Raw genomic sequence first — 17260 nt, 5'->3', positions numbered from 1 at the left:
TTGGGATTCCTTTTTTTGGCTAACATCCAGGACACCCCTCCCCGTTTAGCATCCTCGTGGATCCGAGGTGCACTTGGCACAGCTTGGGCAGGAAAGGGAATCTGGAGCATCCAGCACAGCAGGGCTTGCTCCTCACTTCTGCCTCCTGGATACAACTGAAAAACTGGAAGGAAAAGGGTCAAAGAGCAGCTCTGCTCACTGTAGGAGTTCCTCCACTGGATTTTAGAATCGTTTTTGCTTCCTTGCAGACCAGCTTTTACTTTTTGGGAACACTGAGAGCTGTTCTTTGTGCTTCTGCATGACCTTGCTGCTTTTATTTTGCTTTTCCTGCGTGAGATTGGGAGCTCTGAAGAGCAGAGATTTGGCTTTTTTTCTGGTTTTTTGTTTCCTATGTACATTCACAGCTCTGTTGATTTCTAATCCCAGTAGTGAGAGTGCACAGGAGCTTCCAATAAATGCTTTTCCCACGAGGTGTCAGCTGGGTTCTTGCAGCCTGCCCCATCCTGGAATGACTTTGTCAAAAGGAGTGAGCAAGATCCCATCTTTTGGAGCCAACAAGGAGAAAAATACTAAAACACCCAAAAAAGCACCAAAACCTAAAAAAACCAAAACAACAACCAAAAAACCCTTAAAAAACAAAACCAAAAACCCCCAACAATAACAACAACAACAAAAAACAACCCAAAAACAAAAACCCTAGAAAAAAAATTGCTATTCTGAATTGATTAATTGATTCATGAAGGTCATTTTCCATTCTGGGTGCCTGCCCTTTGATCCAGCACCGCTCTGGCACTGGGATGCACAGGCATCTATTGATGTGTTGAAAGGAAAAACAAATTCAGACATGTATAGGTGAAGTTTGAGAGAGAGGTTTGGGAATAGGGAGTAAAACTCACTCTCTAATGGATATAAATTGTTAGGTTAAAAACGCTGTACACCTAAATTAGGTGCTTGTGCCTTTTCTGGGGGGATGGACCAGGGATTTTATTACCCAGCCAAGCAGCCAGATGTTTACCTTGGGGTTTGGTGACATGACTGATGCTTCCAGGTTATTTTCTCCATGAATTCAAGCCCCCGTGCTGAAATGTGGCTGAATCTGTGCAGTCATAAAAAGGTTCTTGTGTTTCTCTGCTCTGCCTGGCTCTCGTGGCTGGACCCCCTTTCCAGGAGAGCTGCAGCTGAGCTGCCTCAGAGCTTGAGCTGCATCCAGCTCAGAAAGGCTTGGCTGGTCAGTGTGAATAGAAACAAATGGCTTTGGAGCCTGCAAACTTGAATTCTGCTTTATTTTTGCTGGGTTTGCACAACTTTAATGACCAGGAGGTGAAACATGCAGTTAAACAGAATCAGAATGGGGACTTTCAGATGCAATTTTAAAAAGATGTTTCATCCTGCCAGGGTTTGAAGTTATGTATCTGGAATGGTTTTCAATCTAAGAAATGTTTGGAGGGATCCTCCGTGGGTAGGAGGAGAAATACCTTTCCCTTTGCATGTTCTCGTGGCCTGCCTTTGCCAGAGCTCTTGCCTGTTTTCTGTACCAAGCTGGCAGCCAGAGCTCGCAGGTTTAAATGAAACCTTGCTGAACAAAGGCACTTTATGTTTGAACTCTGTGCCCTGAGTCTGCCCCACCAGCCTGGCTGGGCATTTATGTGAAATAAGGTCAACAAATATAGACAAGCTGTGTTTTGCAAATTAACCCCAAACGAATCGTAACAACAACAAAAAAATGCCTTTCTTTAACTCTGCCTCTTTCTTGTTTCGCAGGCAAGAAGAGAAACCCTGGGCTGAAAATTCCTAAAGAAGCATTTGAGCAACCACAGACAAGCTCCACGTAAGTCTGCAAACACTGGGGCAGAATGAAAAGCAAACCACGAAGCCCAGCTGCCTTCCAGCCTTGGCTGGCGCCTGGCAGTGCCCAAGGCCAGGCTGGATGGAGCTTGGAGCCCCCTGGGACAATGGAAGGTGTCCCTGCCCATGGCAGGGGGTGGAATGAGATGAGATTTAAGGTCCTTTCCAACCCAAACCATTCTGGGATTCTGTGATAATTTCACAACCCTTGTATTTCTCAGGGGGTCTCAGCCCATCACCCTCTGCCCATCTGTGAGTCTCATGTGCTTCTTACTGATGCAGAAAAAGAGAAAAACCAGAATGGCCCCCAAGTTTGACTGGTGTGGCACTTTGGCCACCAGTTTGAGTACCGTGCGTTGGACCAAGGCATAAAAACTCATCCCCTTCCCTGCCTGCTGAGCCTTGCAGAAGGAATGCCTCTGTTTTTAAGGCACTTTGTGCAACTCCAGCCTGCTTGGCTTTCTTTGCTTCTTTGAGGATTGAGTGTTTTCAGCCTGTCAGCCTGTGCTGTGTGACTGAGGTGATGATTTATAGCAGGTTTAGATGTTCATGCCCATTTAATCCATTTTTCAGCAGGCTGGCTGAGGTTTGGTGCTTGCCACCTGCCTTGCCTGTCCCAGTGAATCCCTCTGGGTTGCTGCAGGGCAAGCTGGCTGTGAGAAATGCCAGTTCCAGTAGCTTTTATCCTGAGCCCTTTTTGGGGTGACTTTGTGGATCTTGGCTGTACCTGTTGATCCTGCAAGGCCAGGAGGCTGCTGAGGGCTGCAAGGGCTGCTGGCCTGAAGGTGTGAGGGGATGGCTTGGGGCTTGGATTTACTCACTGAGGGAAAACTGATCTTCGTAGGGGATATTTCACATCTTTTCCCTTTTCTTTCGTGCAGGCCACCCAGAGATCTGGACTCCAAAGCCTGCATCTTTATTGGTGAGGAGGTAAGACTGAGAGACCTCTGGGATCGGATCAGATCAGCCATCCTGGGCTGGCTGCTTGTGGGACTGATTCGCTCCAGACCCCCCAAAAAGGGCAGATAATTAAATACCAGCTATTAAAAACAATGCAGCCCATTTCACTTGAAAGGGAAGGCAGCTGCTGGATGGATAAAAGCTGAGAAGATCCAACCTGGGAGCTCGTGAGCTCTGGGGCTTGTGAGCCACGTCCAGCCATAAATATCTGAGTGGCACCTGGTGTTTGTGTGGGTGGGACCCCAGTGTGGCCCCGTGGCCAGCTGGACCTGCTGGTTGGCACTGCCCTGCTGAACGTGCCCCCAGCCCTCACCCTGTGCCTCCCATGACACGTGGCCTCCCTTCATACTTTCCACCATGGAAATTCCTTCCTTGCTGCACTGAGGTGCAGCTAATGCCCTGGAAATAACCATTGGAGAGCAAGGGGTTGCTAACAGGGTGTTTTACTCTCCTCTGCAGTTCCTTTGCTGATTTAAAGCCTTCACCCAAAGGATTTCCCTTTGCTAGTATTGAGAGTCATCTCCTCAGGAGTCTAACTTAGGGTAGATGTCCCTGCAGTGGAAGCAAATCCTTCTGACAGCATGGAAACCAATCTACCTGGTCTAAAAAAATAGCAGGGGACAAACAAACCCCAGGACAGTTGTTTTGATAGGAGAAAAAGGCAGAGCAGAATTCAAAAAAGCGCTTTAAAGCTGGACAATGAATTTATGAGGTGCAAAAGATAGGCCTTGGTGTCAGTGAGGTAATAAGTGAAGTGAAATGCTAATCCAATAGTGGTTTAAAATGCCTATCTTTGGAGCCTTTCCTTTCATTTTGGATTTTGTGTTTTCCCTGGCTTGGAGCAGGGGCTGGGAGGTGGAAACAGTGTGAGATGCAAAATGGTACAGTATGGAGGCAGAGAAAATGCCTGCTCCAAGAAAATCACCTCTCCCTGCATTCCGAGGGATGAGGGAAGGCTCCAGTGCTCCGGAAAGGCTCCGTGCAGGAGGCAGGGAAGCCGTGGTGGCCGATGCAGAGGAGCCGCGCTCACTGCCCCCAGAGCTCAGGCTGTTTTCCAGGCACGGCTCTGTGGCTGTCTCAGAGGGACTGGCACGCCTTGGCTTCCATTTCCCATGGATCTGTGACCTGTTTATCCAGCCAGGTTCCTTTAGGATGGGCTCCCTCTTCCACCAGCATTCCCACACTCCCCCTGATCCTGAGGGGAAGCCACTTTCCCTCCTCTCCTTTTAAACTCTGCTGCTCGTTTGAGGAGAGCGCTCCAAGCACGTTTTTGGAGCGGCTCCTGGTGAACAGCAGGAGCGGTGTCAGGCAGTCAGAGATGCCTAAATCTCTGCTGTGACTCCAAAATATCAGTCAGGGCTCCTTGTGCATATTCCCAGAGTGTCTCCCTGCTCTCTGTGGCATCCCCAGCCGGCTCATTGCAGGCTGCAGGGTTTTTTCTGCTGTGCCGGCAGAAAGCCATGTGGGGTTATTCCCTGGGAATCAGTTCCTTCTCACCCGCTGCAGGGTGACTGGCTGATGGGGTTGTGCTTGCAGCAAACAGAAGGGCTGGGTTTAGTGGCAGAGGCAAATTTGAAACATCCAAAATAATAATAATAATAATAATAATAATAATAATAATAATAATATGGAGTGGCTGCACGATATCACGGCAGAAAGGAGAAGGGCATGGGTGCAGGGTCTGAACAAAGTCATCCTTTGTGTCAGGCTAGGAGAAGATGATGATGGACAAAATAAATCCTCCCTGGTTTGAAAATGGGGCACACTCAGCTGGTGTTTGGCCCATCTGCAGGTCCGGAGAAATAAGCTTTAAAATACCTGGAAATGTTTCTGTGATTGTTTGGGGGAAGAGGAGGGTGGAAGGAAGACAAAATGGAGTAAGACTGAGGGTGATTCCTCGGGGAGAAGCTGCTGTGGTGTTTTCTATCCCAGCCCTCAGAGGATGGAGAGGCTGAAAGTGCTGCCAGCTGAAGGTGGCTGGGAGGGACAAGACAAGAGCGTGGAGTGACAGGGCAAGGGGAAATAGATTCAAAATAAAAAAGAGTAGGATTAGGTTGATAATAGGAGGAAATTCTTCCGTGTGAGGGTGGGAGGCCCTGGCACAGGTTCCCAGAGAAGCTGTGGCTGCCCCTGGATCCCTGGAAGTGTCCAAGGCCGGGCTGGACAGGGCTTGGAGCAGCCTGGGATAGTGGAAGGTGTCCCTGCCCATGTCAGGAGGATGAAATGAAATGATCTTTAAGGTCCCTCCCACACAAACCATTCCATGATTCCCCCTCAGAGTACTCTGTGATCCTGTGATCCGTGATTCCATGACCCTGGCGTGCAGGTGGCTGTTGGGCAGAGCATCCCACTGAGGGAATGGACCTTCTGTGCCTGCCCTGCTCAGGACACTCCTTGACACAGCCTGAGCAGGGAGGTTGGACCAGATGGCCCTGCCATGGTCCCTTCCAGCCTTACCCATGCCGTGACTGTGGTTTGGTGACACAAGCCCGTGAGACACGTCCCCTCAGCTCTGGGGTCGCTGTGGTGGTGGCTGATCCTCCCTGCAGCCTCCCAGGGCTGTGAGTTCATTGCAGACCCGCTGAGCACAGCTGGGGAGGGGATGCACAGGGCAAGGATGTGCCACGCAGGGCTGCACCGTGGGGGCACTGCGCAGAGCAAACGCCCAGGGGCCACTGATGGCTTTTGTCCCCCAGAACTTTGAGGTGAAGGCCGATGACCTGGAGCCCATCTCCGAGCTGGGACGAGGTGCGTACGGGGTGGTGGAGAAGATGCGGCACATGCCCAGCGGGCAGATCATGGCAGTGAAGGTAGAGTGAGCCTCGGGGGGTTCTGTCCTTGTGGGGTTGCCGGGCACACTTGGAATCCCCCTTGTTCCTTTCCTGAGATTTGCTGCTTTCCTCATGAAATCCTCTTTCCACACAGGGTCCGAGGGAGATTTGGGTTGTTTAACCAAGAAAAGGGGGATGTTTTAAAGGTGTAATGCTCCAGCACTGTAGTGCATCAGTCACATTGTTCACCTTTATCCACAATATTCCTGTTTTCCTGGGATTTAATTTACCCACAATATTCCTGTTTTCCTAGGATTTAATTTACCAGCATTTTTTAAATATACATATAAATTTGCATTATTTTTTTCTACTGTAGCCCCTCAGATTCATTTCATAATTATAAAGAAGAAAAAATCTAATTGCACAAGAGAATCTTCTTCAGCTGGGACTTTTTCACTGTCCTTGGAACAGGAAGTTTTTGTTGGGATTTTCACATTTTGCCTGCCGCAGTGGGATCTTGACTCATAGCAGGCTTGTAGATGCTATCATGAAAAGTTTTCATAACAACGGCTTAGACTCATAAATTTGGAGATTAGGGAAATGGTCATGGGAAAAATTGTAGCTTGGGAAGGACCAGTTTTTGCTTGGCTGAATTTTAGTTTCCTTTCAGAGTAAGAGAAAAAGATCTGGAAGCTCTGAGCAAACTCTTTGCTGGGTAGACTTTGCTGTGGGTGCTGGCTGGGCCGTGTCCTGGGATCTCTGTGCTCTGCATTTGGACTTTTTGTTTGCTTTGGTGTTCACCAAACTGCCAAAGACCTCTCTGAGGACAATGGAAGATCTCAGCTGGGCATGGCAGGAGCATTCAGGCTCTCTGTGACGCTGAGCAGTTTAATTCTGTCCCGTTACTGACCCCGAGTGGCTCTGGCCGAGGAGCCTGGACCATGTGTGTGACCTGTGGTGGGCTGTGTGTGCCCTGTCATGGTGTTTGGCAGCCGAGGGTCTCTGGGTATTTCACATCAAGGACATCTCTTCCCGGGAGAGTGGGAAATGCCCATTTTCCAAAGCCATGGGCAGCCCATGGGCTCTGGTGCAGGGCTGGAGCCCTCTCTTGTGCTCAGAACCTGCTGATGTAACAGGTGTCCACTGGACTCCAAAAGTCCCAGCTCTCCACCAGCCTGGAATTTGATTTCCTGCTCCTTTCTCCTCTCCTAAGCCACTGCTTTCTTTTGGCTCTTGCAAAAAGTGGTGTTTGCAGGGAAGAGCAAAACCTCACCTGTGGTGAGGAGAGCCCTGGGTGCTCCTGCTGTGGGTGCTGGGCTGGGGATGTGCCTGTGGCAAGGATGGTGATAAAGGGGTGGCACGAGGGGCGGTGGAAGGGTCCAGCTGTGGTACCAAGGCCCTGGGGCAGCCACCCCTGACAGGCTCTGTCTTGCAGCGGATCCGAGCCACGGTGAACAGCCAGGAGCAGAAGAGGTTGTTGATGGATCTGGATATCTCCATGAGGACAGTGGATTGTCCCTTCACCGTCACCTTTTACGGGGCACTTTTCCGAGAGGTGAGGCTTCTTGGGACTGCCCCTTCTCCCAGGCTCTGAATTCCCACTCCTGCACTTCCTCCAAGTGCCAGGGGTTTAATCTCCACCTGGACACGGAGATCTGCTCAGTCCTGGCCTAAGGATGTGTCACTTACTGTGGCTGTGAGGACAGCCACCAGCTCACAGCCTGGTCCCATAGTGTTAAAATTGCCCTGCCTTGAGTTCCTCGGTGTGGAGGAAAAGTGTGGAAAGCTCTGAAAAGCAGGATTTATTGAAGAGCTTTAAGTACAGCTCTGCAGAGCTGAACTTCTCCTGGCTTCTCGTTGGGAGCCTCAGTTCCTGATAAATTTCTGGGCTCCTAAATCACCAGGGCTCTGCTTTGGGAAGAGTACACCCTAAATGGTAGGGAATGTGAACAGCACTGAATTCCAGAGCAGGGAAAAGAAAGCTTTGCTGAATGAGTTTGAAAAAACAGGGAAGGGCCAAACAGGGCAGCAAAGGGCAAGGGCCAAAGGCCTTTGGGAAGGGAAGGGAAGGGAAGGGAAGGGAAGGGAAGGGAAGGGAAGGGAAGGGAAGGGAAGGGAAGGGAAGAAAGACAAAGAGAAAAAGAGAAAGAGAAAAAGAAAAGCATGCTTTGTTCCAATATCTGGGTATCTGCCTGCTTTACCCTCCAGGGAGACGTGTGGATTTGCATGGAGCTGATGGATACCTCACTGGACAAATTCTACAAACATGTCATTGACAAAGGCCTGACGATTCCTGAGGACATCCTGGGGAAAATCGCAGTCTCTGTGAGTAGCACAGGGTGAGGAGGGGAGGGAAAGGGGTTTCTGTTCTCAGCCAAGTTCTTCATCACCCAGGCTCCCTGCTGTATTTGCACCAGAAGGAGCGTGGTCCATGTGCCAGCCCATGTGGGCATTCCCAGCTGGCCTCACTTGTCTGGTCTCAAGTGATGTTATTTATAAGCCATAAATGACCCCAAATGTGCCCATCCATACACATGATGGAGAGATGGCCCAGTGTGAGATGTGGGGAGGCTCCTGCAGTTTCTTTCCCTTCTCATTGGGGTCCTGGAGCCCCCAGGAGATCCCTGGGTACCCACGAACACCTCAGGCTGCTGGCAGGCTGCAGGACTTGTGGGGGATGTGGTTTTCCTGCCCTCCAGGCAGGTCTGGGGGTGAAGCCAGATATCATTTCCTCCTCCTCCTGGTGCTGCAGCTGCGATTGACTGTGGATTTGTCGTTTCAGATTGTCAAAGCACTAGAACATCTCCACAGTAAGCTCTCCGTGATCCACCGAGGTGAGTGCCAGGCATGCACTGCCCTGCTCTCAGCCTGGCAAGGGCTCCCAAAATACCCGAGATTAGTGAGCCTTTGACAGCAGAAATACTCCCCAGCACCTCATGACTTGCAGCAAAACCCAGGCAGAGGAGAGGGCTGCTGTTTGCTCCTTAAAATCTGCCTGCTGGTCCCAGTGCTTCCCTGAGGTGGAGGAGAAAGAGCTGCCTGTGAGGCTCTTTCCTCAGGGTAGAGGAAGGGCTGTTTCCCCTGGCTGCCTTTCCCTAAATCCATGCTCTGCTTCATCACCTGGGTGAAATTCAGCCAGGCTTTCCCATCTGACCTTGGGGAGCTTTGGGCCAGGCTTTGCCCAGGTTTGTTCCCCAGCTCCATGGCTCTGTGCTGGTGTGCAGTGAGACGGATCTCTGCAGCCTCACCCTCCTGCAGGGATCCAGCCATCCTCACTCCCCTCCAGGAGCTCCCCTGAGCACCAGTGGAGCAGAACAGGTTTGACACCTAAACCAGCCTCAAATGAAATCATAAATTCCCTCCCTTAACTTTTCTGACATTTTCCCCTCTGGAGCATCTCAGAGCTGCAGTGAACACGCTCAGAAACAAACTTGCAGTTGCTGCTTGACACCTTTATTTTTAAAGGGTCATTTTCAATTTGCCATGAGGAGGAAAGAGCCCTCCCTGGAGTGTGTGAGTGCCTGGGAAGCAGCAGAGTTCAGCTGGAGCAGGCAGTGGCACTGGGTATATTCTTCCTGTGGCTGGGGGTTGAGTTTCTGCCTTCTGTGTCACTTACAGGAGGTGGAAGCCCTGCTTGGCTGCTGGGTTTCTGTGAACTTGTTTCATTTCCACTGGAAATTGTCTTATTTCAGTGTAGGAACAGATGGGTGAAGATTTTGGATACCTGAGGCTTTTGATTGCAGAATGCTGATTAGAGAGCAGATATTAATGAGCTGTAAACCCACAGTTCTGCTAAGGAGGACTCAAACACAGCTTGGGGCCTCCTTCAGAGGGTGTTTCAGCTCTTCTGTTTAATTCTTTATTATGTGGAGACAGAGGGTCTTTAGGAAGTGACCTGTTATTTCTGGGTGGCAGCAGGGAAAGGATTGCTCCCTTTGGAGCAGTGTCACCTGTGCTGTGCTGAGACTCCATTTGGGATTAGCCTCACAGAGCAATTGCCTGCTGTGCAGGGAAGCACCTCCATGCTCTCCTGGATATTGCTTCCTGGCATCTCTGGGTGCCTTAATTTCCCTTTCTGCTGGGGATTGTAGCTGCTCTCAGGAGCCTGACGCGAGTGTGAGCACACCAGGGTTTGTAAAGCCATGCTGGGAAGCAGATAAATCTGGCAGTAATGGATAGATGAGACTCTGGCCTGATTTCCATGGGGTGTGGAGCTCCCACTCTCCTGCTGCTGCTCACGCTGCAAGTTTGGTACCCCTAAAATCAGAGGCCTTTCCTGAACCTTTGATCCTTGCCTTAGTTTATTGCTCCTCTTCACCCTTTCCTGCCCCACATCCCTCCCCCATGGGTTTGTCCTTTTGCTGGCATGATCCCAGACCCACGGGGCCTTGCCAGAGCTCCCTCCCTTTGCAGACACCCCCTGGAATTGCCCCCAGCCCTGTGGAGCTGCTCCTATGTCCATGACCATTCCTTGAGCCAGCGGGATGTGGTGGTGACGTCCAGAGTGACCTCCTGCTTCCCTAAATCAGAGAGGGGAGTGTGTGAGTGAAGGGCCACTGGCAGGACACATGACAGGCCCATGAGGCTGTCACCTGAACGTGCCACAGCCGCAGCCAGCGGGTTTTTGGCACGCCCGGGGCGCTGGGCTCTGCTGGACTCCTGGGGTGCCGTCTGCTGGTAGGGGCCTCTGTGGCTGTTTGTGGCTTGGCCCAGCCACCACCACGTGACAGTGACTGTGGTCTGTGTTCCTTCTTGCAGATGTAAAGCCCTCTAACGTGTTGATCAATACGCAGGGGCAGGTGAAAATGTGCGATTTTGGGATTAGCGGTTACCTCGTTGACTCGGTTGCTAAAACCATGGATGCAGGATGCAAACCCTACATGGCTGTAAGTGGAGAAGCTGCGTGGGGAGCAGCCAAAGGAACCTGAGCCCGGGGGGAAGGATCAGCCTCCGGCATCTGTCCTGGGGATTTGTTTGGGAAGACGTAGCCCTGAAGTTAAGGGATACGATCTCCTTGGGAGGGGAGACAGAGCTGATGGCTCAGATCACATCTCCTGGGCACGGCTTCCTGCTGCCTCCTCGCCTCCCTGTGACCTTGGGGAAGGCTCTGGGATTGCTCCCTCTTGCCTGTTTGCCATTTGCCCCGTGGGAACAACAGTACTTAGCGTGGGGAAGAAAAACAGTCCCCAGGGACTGGGTCCCTCGGGCTCCTCTGGGGAGCTGCTGTGCAAGATTCACCCTTTGTGGAGCGCTTGAACAGGGTGAAAACAGTCCTGGAAAACTGAGGTTTGTCACCCCCTTTATGCCAGCTGTGCCAGGTCAGCTCCACCACCCCAGCCCCTGGTGCAGGTGCCACCTGCTTCTGGTGACCCATTTCAGTGCCTGACCTTACTGGTGAGGACGGGGAACCAGCTGGGCCCAGCACAACCAGGAGAGCGAGGTGGTGGTGTGGGCTCAGGGGTGCTGGGCTGCCACCCTGAGAGACCCACCCTGGGGGTGGGCAGGGCACTGGGGCCGTCCCTGCTCCTCAGCCACCTTTGTCTCTGTTCACAGCCTGAGAGAATTAACCCGGAGCTGAACCAGAAGGGATACAGCGTCAAATCCGACATCTGGAGCCTGGGGATCACCATGGTAGGGTCACCTGGGGGCAGGCAGGGCAGCCAGCAGGGCTCGGTGTTGCTCGTGGGTTCATTTTCCTGCCCATAGCGGTACTGGGGGCGCTGGTTCCCTGGGAAGGTGGCGGGCTGGGAACGGGAATAACTCGGGAGGGCACGGGGAACGTGCCACAGGGTTGAGGGGAAGGAGGAGGAGCTGCTTTGTCAGCGCTCGCTGCTGAGGGGTGCGGAGGCCGCAGCTGCCGGGAGATGGCGGCATGGGCTAAGGCACGGCAGCTGCCGCGCGCTGCGTTCCCCGCGCTGAGCGGCCTCGCCGCCCTCAGCAGCTCCCGGCGGGAGAGCAGCGGCGGGGGCGTTCGGGGGAATCCATCTGCTCCCAGAGTCGCTTCCCAGCGCAGTTACCCTGTGCAGCCTGGGGCTGTTTTTAACTCCCAGCCTTTCCCAGGAGGTGTCTGACACACGGGTGACACGGAATTGAATGTGGAGCTGTCTGGGTCTCCTCCAGCCTCTCGTGTTTGCTGGGGGAGGATGAGCAATATGTTGTGGCCAGGTGGGGTGAGGAAATCATAGAATCCCAGCATGGTTTGGGTTGGAAGGGGCCTTAAATTTCATCTCATCCCACCCTTTGCCATGGGCAGGGACCTTCCACTGTCCGAGGTTGCTCCAAGCCCTGTCCAGCCTGGCCTTGGACACTGCCAGGGATCCAGGGGCAGCCACATCTGCTCTGGGCACCCTGTGCCAGGGCCTCCCCACCGTCACAGGAAAGTCCCCATAACATCTAATCTGTATCTCTCCTCTTTTAGTTCAAAACCAATCCCCCTTTTTCTGTCACCGTTTGCCCATGTAAAAAGTCACCCTCCCTCCTCTCTGTAAGCCCCCTTTAGGCACTGCAAGGGGCTCTGAGATCTCATTGGAATGTTCCTATTTCCAGGCCAAACAACCCCATTTGTGTGGAGCCTACAAAAACACACCCCTGGGTGGGCACATGGGGATCCCAAATCTGTGGGGTGGGCTGTGAGGTGTCCACCCCCAGTCCTGAGGTGTGCTCTGTGTCCCCAGATCGAGCTGGCCATCCTGCGCTTTCCCTACGACTCCTGGGGGACGCCCTTCCAGCAGCTCAAGCAGGTGGTGGAGGAGCCGTCGCCGCAGCTCCCAGCGGAGAAGTTCTCAGCGGAGTTCGTCGATTTTACCTCGCAATGGTAAAATTCCCTCTTGGCCTCACTCTCCCCAGCCCCGCTCACCTTCACTGTGCTGGTGCCCATCTCCACAGGGAGCTCTCAACCCTAATTTTGGGCAGAACATTCCCTGGGCAAGGGCTGGGCCTCTGTGCCCTCACTGAGCCTTATGCAGGCACCTGGCACTGTGCAGGCACAGCAATGCTGGTGGCAGCTGTGGGGGAACAGGCTTGGCTGCTTTGTGGGGGCACACAGGATTGAGGAGGCTCCTCGCTCCCATCGGCCCCGCACCAGCAGCACAGGGGTGCTGTGAGCAGGTGCAGCCAGGCAGCTCAGGTCCCTCAGTCTGGGAGGGCAGCAGGATAGGGAATGGCTGCATCCTCTCTCAGGGGACATGGCTCTGAGGGCAGCAACCCTGCAGAATTTGGCCCCTGCCAGTGTCTGTCCCTCTCCTGGGGCCCTGAGGCTGCCGTGCTGCTTTCCCCAGGCCTGGGAGCTGGGAGCAGCAGGAGCGTCTGGCTGCACTGTGGGCAAAGGGCTGGAGCAGCCAGGCTGCTGTCTGCAGGCTGCAGAGAGCTCAGGCAGCCCCGAGCAGAGCCTGCCCTCGCCGTGGCTCAGAGCGCTGCCGGCCACTCCCTCCAGCTTCCCTGGAACCCGCCCGCCAGCAGGATTTGATTTTCCAGGCGCTGCAGTGCCACCCGCCCGCCTGCCAAGTTGGCAGGTGGCTGCTGGGTCTGCGTGGTGGCCAAGAAAGGACGGCAGATCGACAAATAGAGAAATGTGAGACTGTTCCCGAGCTGCCAGTGCCGGGGCCGGAGCCCGGCCGCTCTGCCATGACCTAGGAAGGGATTATCAGCTGCTCCTGCCTCGGGACTCTCAGTACCCGTGTTTAGATTCTTCAGAGTTTTGCTCAAACACGTTTTCATGTTCCTGTGGTCCAGCTGCTCATCTCCTGACCCACGCTGGGGAACACCTGCCATGCCCACCATGCCCTGGGCCTGGGAGAGGTGGGAGCTGCCTTGCAAAAACCCTCTCACAAGATGCCCCCTGTTCTTGCAAGGCCCACGCTGAGGTTTTGGAGCAGCTGCTGTTCCTCCTAACAGTGCTGCTGGCTCTGCTGTTTCCAAGCTGCCTGCTTGTGCCAGGCAGGCTGTTCCTTCCCAAGGGATTTGCTCTTCCAAGTCCCCTGTCTTGCAGCTCAGGCCGTGGCTGCTTTAGGAGTTACATCCACAGCCACTTTGGGGAGCACGTGGCGATTCCTTTGCAAAGGAATTTGCAAAAGTTTTGCAAATCCTGTCCTCCAGGGTCACTAAAGATCCCTCACATCCCTCAAATGGGTAGCAGGGACTTGGAATGGTGAACTTTGCACCAGTTTTGTCTTGTTGGGATCTGGGAATTGACACCGAACCGGGTCACATCCACTCTATATCAAGCCTGGCTTAGGTCTGTGTTTATTCATCTCCTGCCTGGGGCAGTGCAGTCTGATCACCTGTAGGCACTGCAGGAAGGTTCCTGGGATGTCTGAGTCAGGATCAGATCCCAATATGACTCTTCATTCCTGAAAATTTACATTTATTTCAGTAACTTACCACCAGATTTCCTGGTATTAGTAACCTGGGAATCAATTTATTTTTTTGTAGGGGGTCTAAATTAAGAGCGTTATGCCAAATCTGGACACAGCTAACCTTCAAATTCACCTTGTCATCTTGGCTGGGGCTGCTCCTGAGCTGGGAGGATGTGACACATCCCGAACCTTCGGGCCGGCGATATTGGCACGTATCGGCCCCGGGTTCCTCTGTTCATTCACAACATGACACTAAACACGAGCCCTCTACACACAGCAAGCAGGAAATATCTGTTCAGTGTGTGTCCTCTGCTTCCTCTGGGCTCCAGCAAATCCCAGCAGAGGTTCTCACTTTTGTTTTGCTCAGTGTGACACCTTTTCCCTGCCACCGCCGTGTACGTGTGTGAAGATCTTTTCAAGTTGCTCCAAGTGTCTTTCCCCTAAATACACTGCCAGGAAGTGAGTAGAGATTACGTCCTGTCTTTTAAAAGCTATTTTCTGCTGGAGGGAAACCAAAATAACTTCCAGCTACAACCCTCCAGGGCCATCTGTTGTAGGAGAGGAGAAAAAAAGGATGTCCCATGGAACCGTCCCCGCTGATAACAGCACGGTGATAAACAAACAGTTGTACACGTGCTCTGGAGCCACTCAGTCACTGCTCCCAGGCAGAGCTTGGAGGCTGAATCCATTCCCTGAGTCACTGGCCTGTTGGAGAGCACCCAGACTCCCAGTTGTACCTGGCCCCCGGCAACAGGCAATGTTTGCAGTGGTGTTTTTGGTGTCTCCAGATCTCTTGGCGGGTCTCAAGCTCTTGTACCCAGCACTGTTCCATGTTGGCTGTCACTGTCCTCAAGGCCTAAAGTGTTTGCTCAGCTTGGATGAGTAGCTGAACTTATTCTACAGAGTCTTTAAACCTTGCTGTTGTCACAGTATGATTTTATGGCCTTGCTTAGATTGCAGGCTGAACGTAAATTCTAATTTTTTTCTTTTTTTTTTCCCAATTAAAGCTTGAAGAAGAATTCCAAAGAACGGCCAACATACCCAGAGCTTATGGTGAGTGTGCCTGCATCGAGCAGTGTGTTCAGAGCTGAAGTGGGTTACAGTGAGGTGCTGAAGGCAGAGATTCCAATAGTGATGGTGATTTGGGATGCCTTGCATCCCTATTTTCATAGCAGATGGGAGAATTGTGACACTTCAGAGTCCTGGGAGGGTGACTGCAGATCAGAGATGCTCTTTGAAATCTCAGCCAGGTGCTTTCCAGTCAGATAAAGGGAGAAAATACGTGTTGAAGCAGGTAATGGGTAAGAATGACGCTGAGAAGAATCAGCTAACGAGGCTGGAATCCTCCTCTGGGGTTTGTGTGATGAATTCAGACACCTCAGTGCGCCACAAGAGCTGCAGGAGCCCAGTGGCCGACTGGGCTTTGCTGCCCTGGTGCCTTGGAGAGGAGGCTTTTTGGACAGAGTAATTCCTGGATGTTGGGGACAGAGACGAGTCTGTGACTAATTCCAGTTATTGAATTTCATCTGCTGCCTAGAGACTGTTTACTGTGAGGGGTAACTGAGGAATAACTAAGGAGGAAAATGCCAATAAAGGCTGGTGATGGGGGAATGCAGGGCACTGCTCTGTGCCCAGCCAGAGCTCTGGGCTGCAGCTGGCAAGAGCAGATTTTTCTGCTTGGGCTCCACAGCTTAGTGGCCTCTCTCTCTCTCCTGAGTTTCTGGTATTGATCCTGGTGCTCCTAGAAGCTGGCAAAAAGCAGGAGAGCTCAGGAAGTTGGTGTTTCACTCCTGCAGGCATTTCATCCTTTTTTACTCTCACACAATCTACAGCTTTCTAAAGGCAGGAAGGTGCCTAAATTTGTTATTTCTGAAGATCCTGACCCAAATGCTTGCTTGTCCCTACATTCCCATCCCTATCTGGTCTCAGTGGCAAGATCACCTGGATTAAGGGTGGAAACTGCTGCAGGATTTCCTCAGGCACTGGTATGCCCTACCCCACAATTTTTGGGACATGCATTACGCCTCCAGAGGGTCAGACCCATCACCACCTCATCTCACCTCACCATCTCTGAGGTGAGAAGGTGCCAGGGTTTAAGGTGCTTTTTACCTGCAGGTTGTGCTGGAATTCCATGCCCCTGAGTTGTAAGCACTGAATAATTCCTGTGGCATTTGGTGCTGGGCCCTGTAATGCAATTAAACGATAGATAGGTCTGATTGACACACAGCTTGCCCCCAGACTGGCTTCAAACAAAGGGAGGCCTGGGATTTATGGCTCTTTTTTAAACTTTTTTTTGGGTACATTATTGAATAAATGCATCTCTATATTTTAAGCAAATTTCTGGACTTTGCCAAATGGCCTTTTATCAAAAAGGGTTCACTGAAGCAGCTCCATCTGCTGCAGCATTAATACCCATTGGCAAGGGAGTGCATTTCTATTGAATTAGGTTCTTGGATCACCTCTGGAGTATCTCAATGCTGTGGTATTTTATGGCTGACATGGATGTTGTGAGGTCCTGTGGTTGAGGGTTGCTGTTTTGTTGGGGTTTTTTCCTCTCTCTTATGGCATTAAGTTGTGGTCCTGGATTGGACTTGTCATTTAGGCCAAGGCTGCTCCCTTGCTTTCCTGTGGAATTGAGGTTTCTCATGGAAAGTATGACTCTGTGCTATCTTGAGCATCAGGAAAACTGATAGGGGTGCTTAATTTCATTTAAAAACCCACTTCCCGAGGTGAAGCGGAGTGTGAAACTACTGCAGGGCCGGTGGTCTGTACATCCCGCCTGGCACGGGGGCTGTGTGCCATGGCCAGGCTCAGGCCTTGCAGAGGGCTTGGCTTCACGGGGACACAGGGCTGGAGGGCACTGCTGCCACCTCTGGCACACTGGGGGTGCTCCCGGGCTGTGGTAGCTCTGCTTTGGGAGTCACTGCACGGGGATGTGAGAGCAGGGACATCGCACTCGGGTGATAACAGGCCAGGCCACGGGGGTCACCTCTCGGAGTTATCCAGGACGCTTCGATTCCTGTGACTGTCTGACCTAGGGAGACCTCAGCTTTTGCCTGGATCTTTGCCTCAACCCATTCCAGCCCTGTTTCCCACATAATTGTGCTTCCTCTTCCTTACTGGTGTCTTTGGATTGCTTCCCAGCCACTCAGAGCTGCCTCGTCTTATTCCCTGGATGACTTGCCACTCAAACCCACCTTGAAAAATATCTTTCCTTTGCTCTTCTTCTCCCTCCACTTGGCCACTGCCATTAAACATCATTGAAACAGCCAATGCTCAGGGACTGAGGGGAGGGGCAGCTTGGAAAAACTCTGGAAACACCAAATTATT

The 17260-nt window shown here is 52.2% G+C and overlaps 1 protein-coding gene across 1 annotated transcript in view; it reads left to right on the top strand.

Moving 5' to 3' along the window:
- The window catches only part of MAP2K6 (mitogen-activated protein kinase kinase 6), a 53302-nt gene that overhangs the window by 24077 nt on the left and 11965 nt on the right, over window positions 1-17260 (top strand). The window contains exons 2-11 of the mRNA XM_048323367.1: window positions 1762-1828; window positions 2727-2775; window positions 5502-5615; window positions 7012-7131; window positions 7785-7901; window positions 8359-8410; window positions 10335-10462; window positions 11130-11207; window positions 12251-12390; window positions 14938-14983. Coding sequence (XP_048179324.1) covers window positions 1762-1828; window positions 2727-2775; window positions 5502-5615; window positions 7012-7131; window positions 7785-7901; window positions 8359-8410; window positions 10335-10462; window positions 11130-11207; window positions 12251-12390; window positions 14938-14983 — 911 coding nt within the window. The remainder of the gene's footprint in view (window positions 1-1761; window positions 1829-2726; window positions 2776-5501; window positions 5616-7011; window positions 7132-7784; window positions 7902-8358; window positions 8411-10334; window positions 10463-11129; window positions 11208-12250; window positions 12391-14937; window positions 14984-17260) is intronic.

Source organism: Corvus hawaiiensis, chromosome 19 (assembly GCF_020740725.1).
Source record: "Corvus hawaiiensis isolate bCorHaw1 chromosome 19, bCorHaw1.pri.cur, whole genome shotgun sequence".
In the NCBI taxonomy this organism is placed as follows: domain Eukaryota; kingdom Metazoa; phylum Chordata; class Aves; order Passeriformes; family Corvidae; genus Corvus; species Corvus hawaiiensis.
This window is presented reverse-complemented; position numbering and strand designations above follow the sequence as displayed.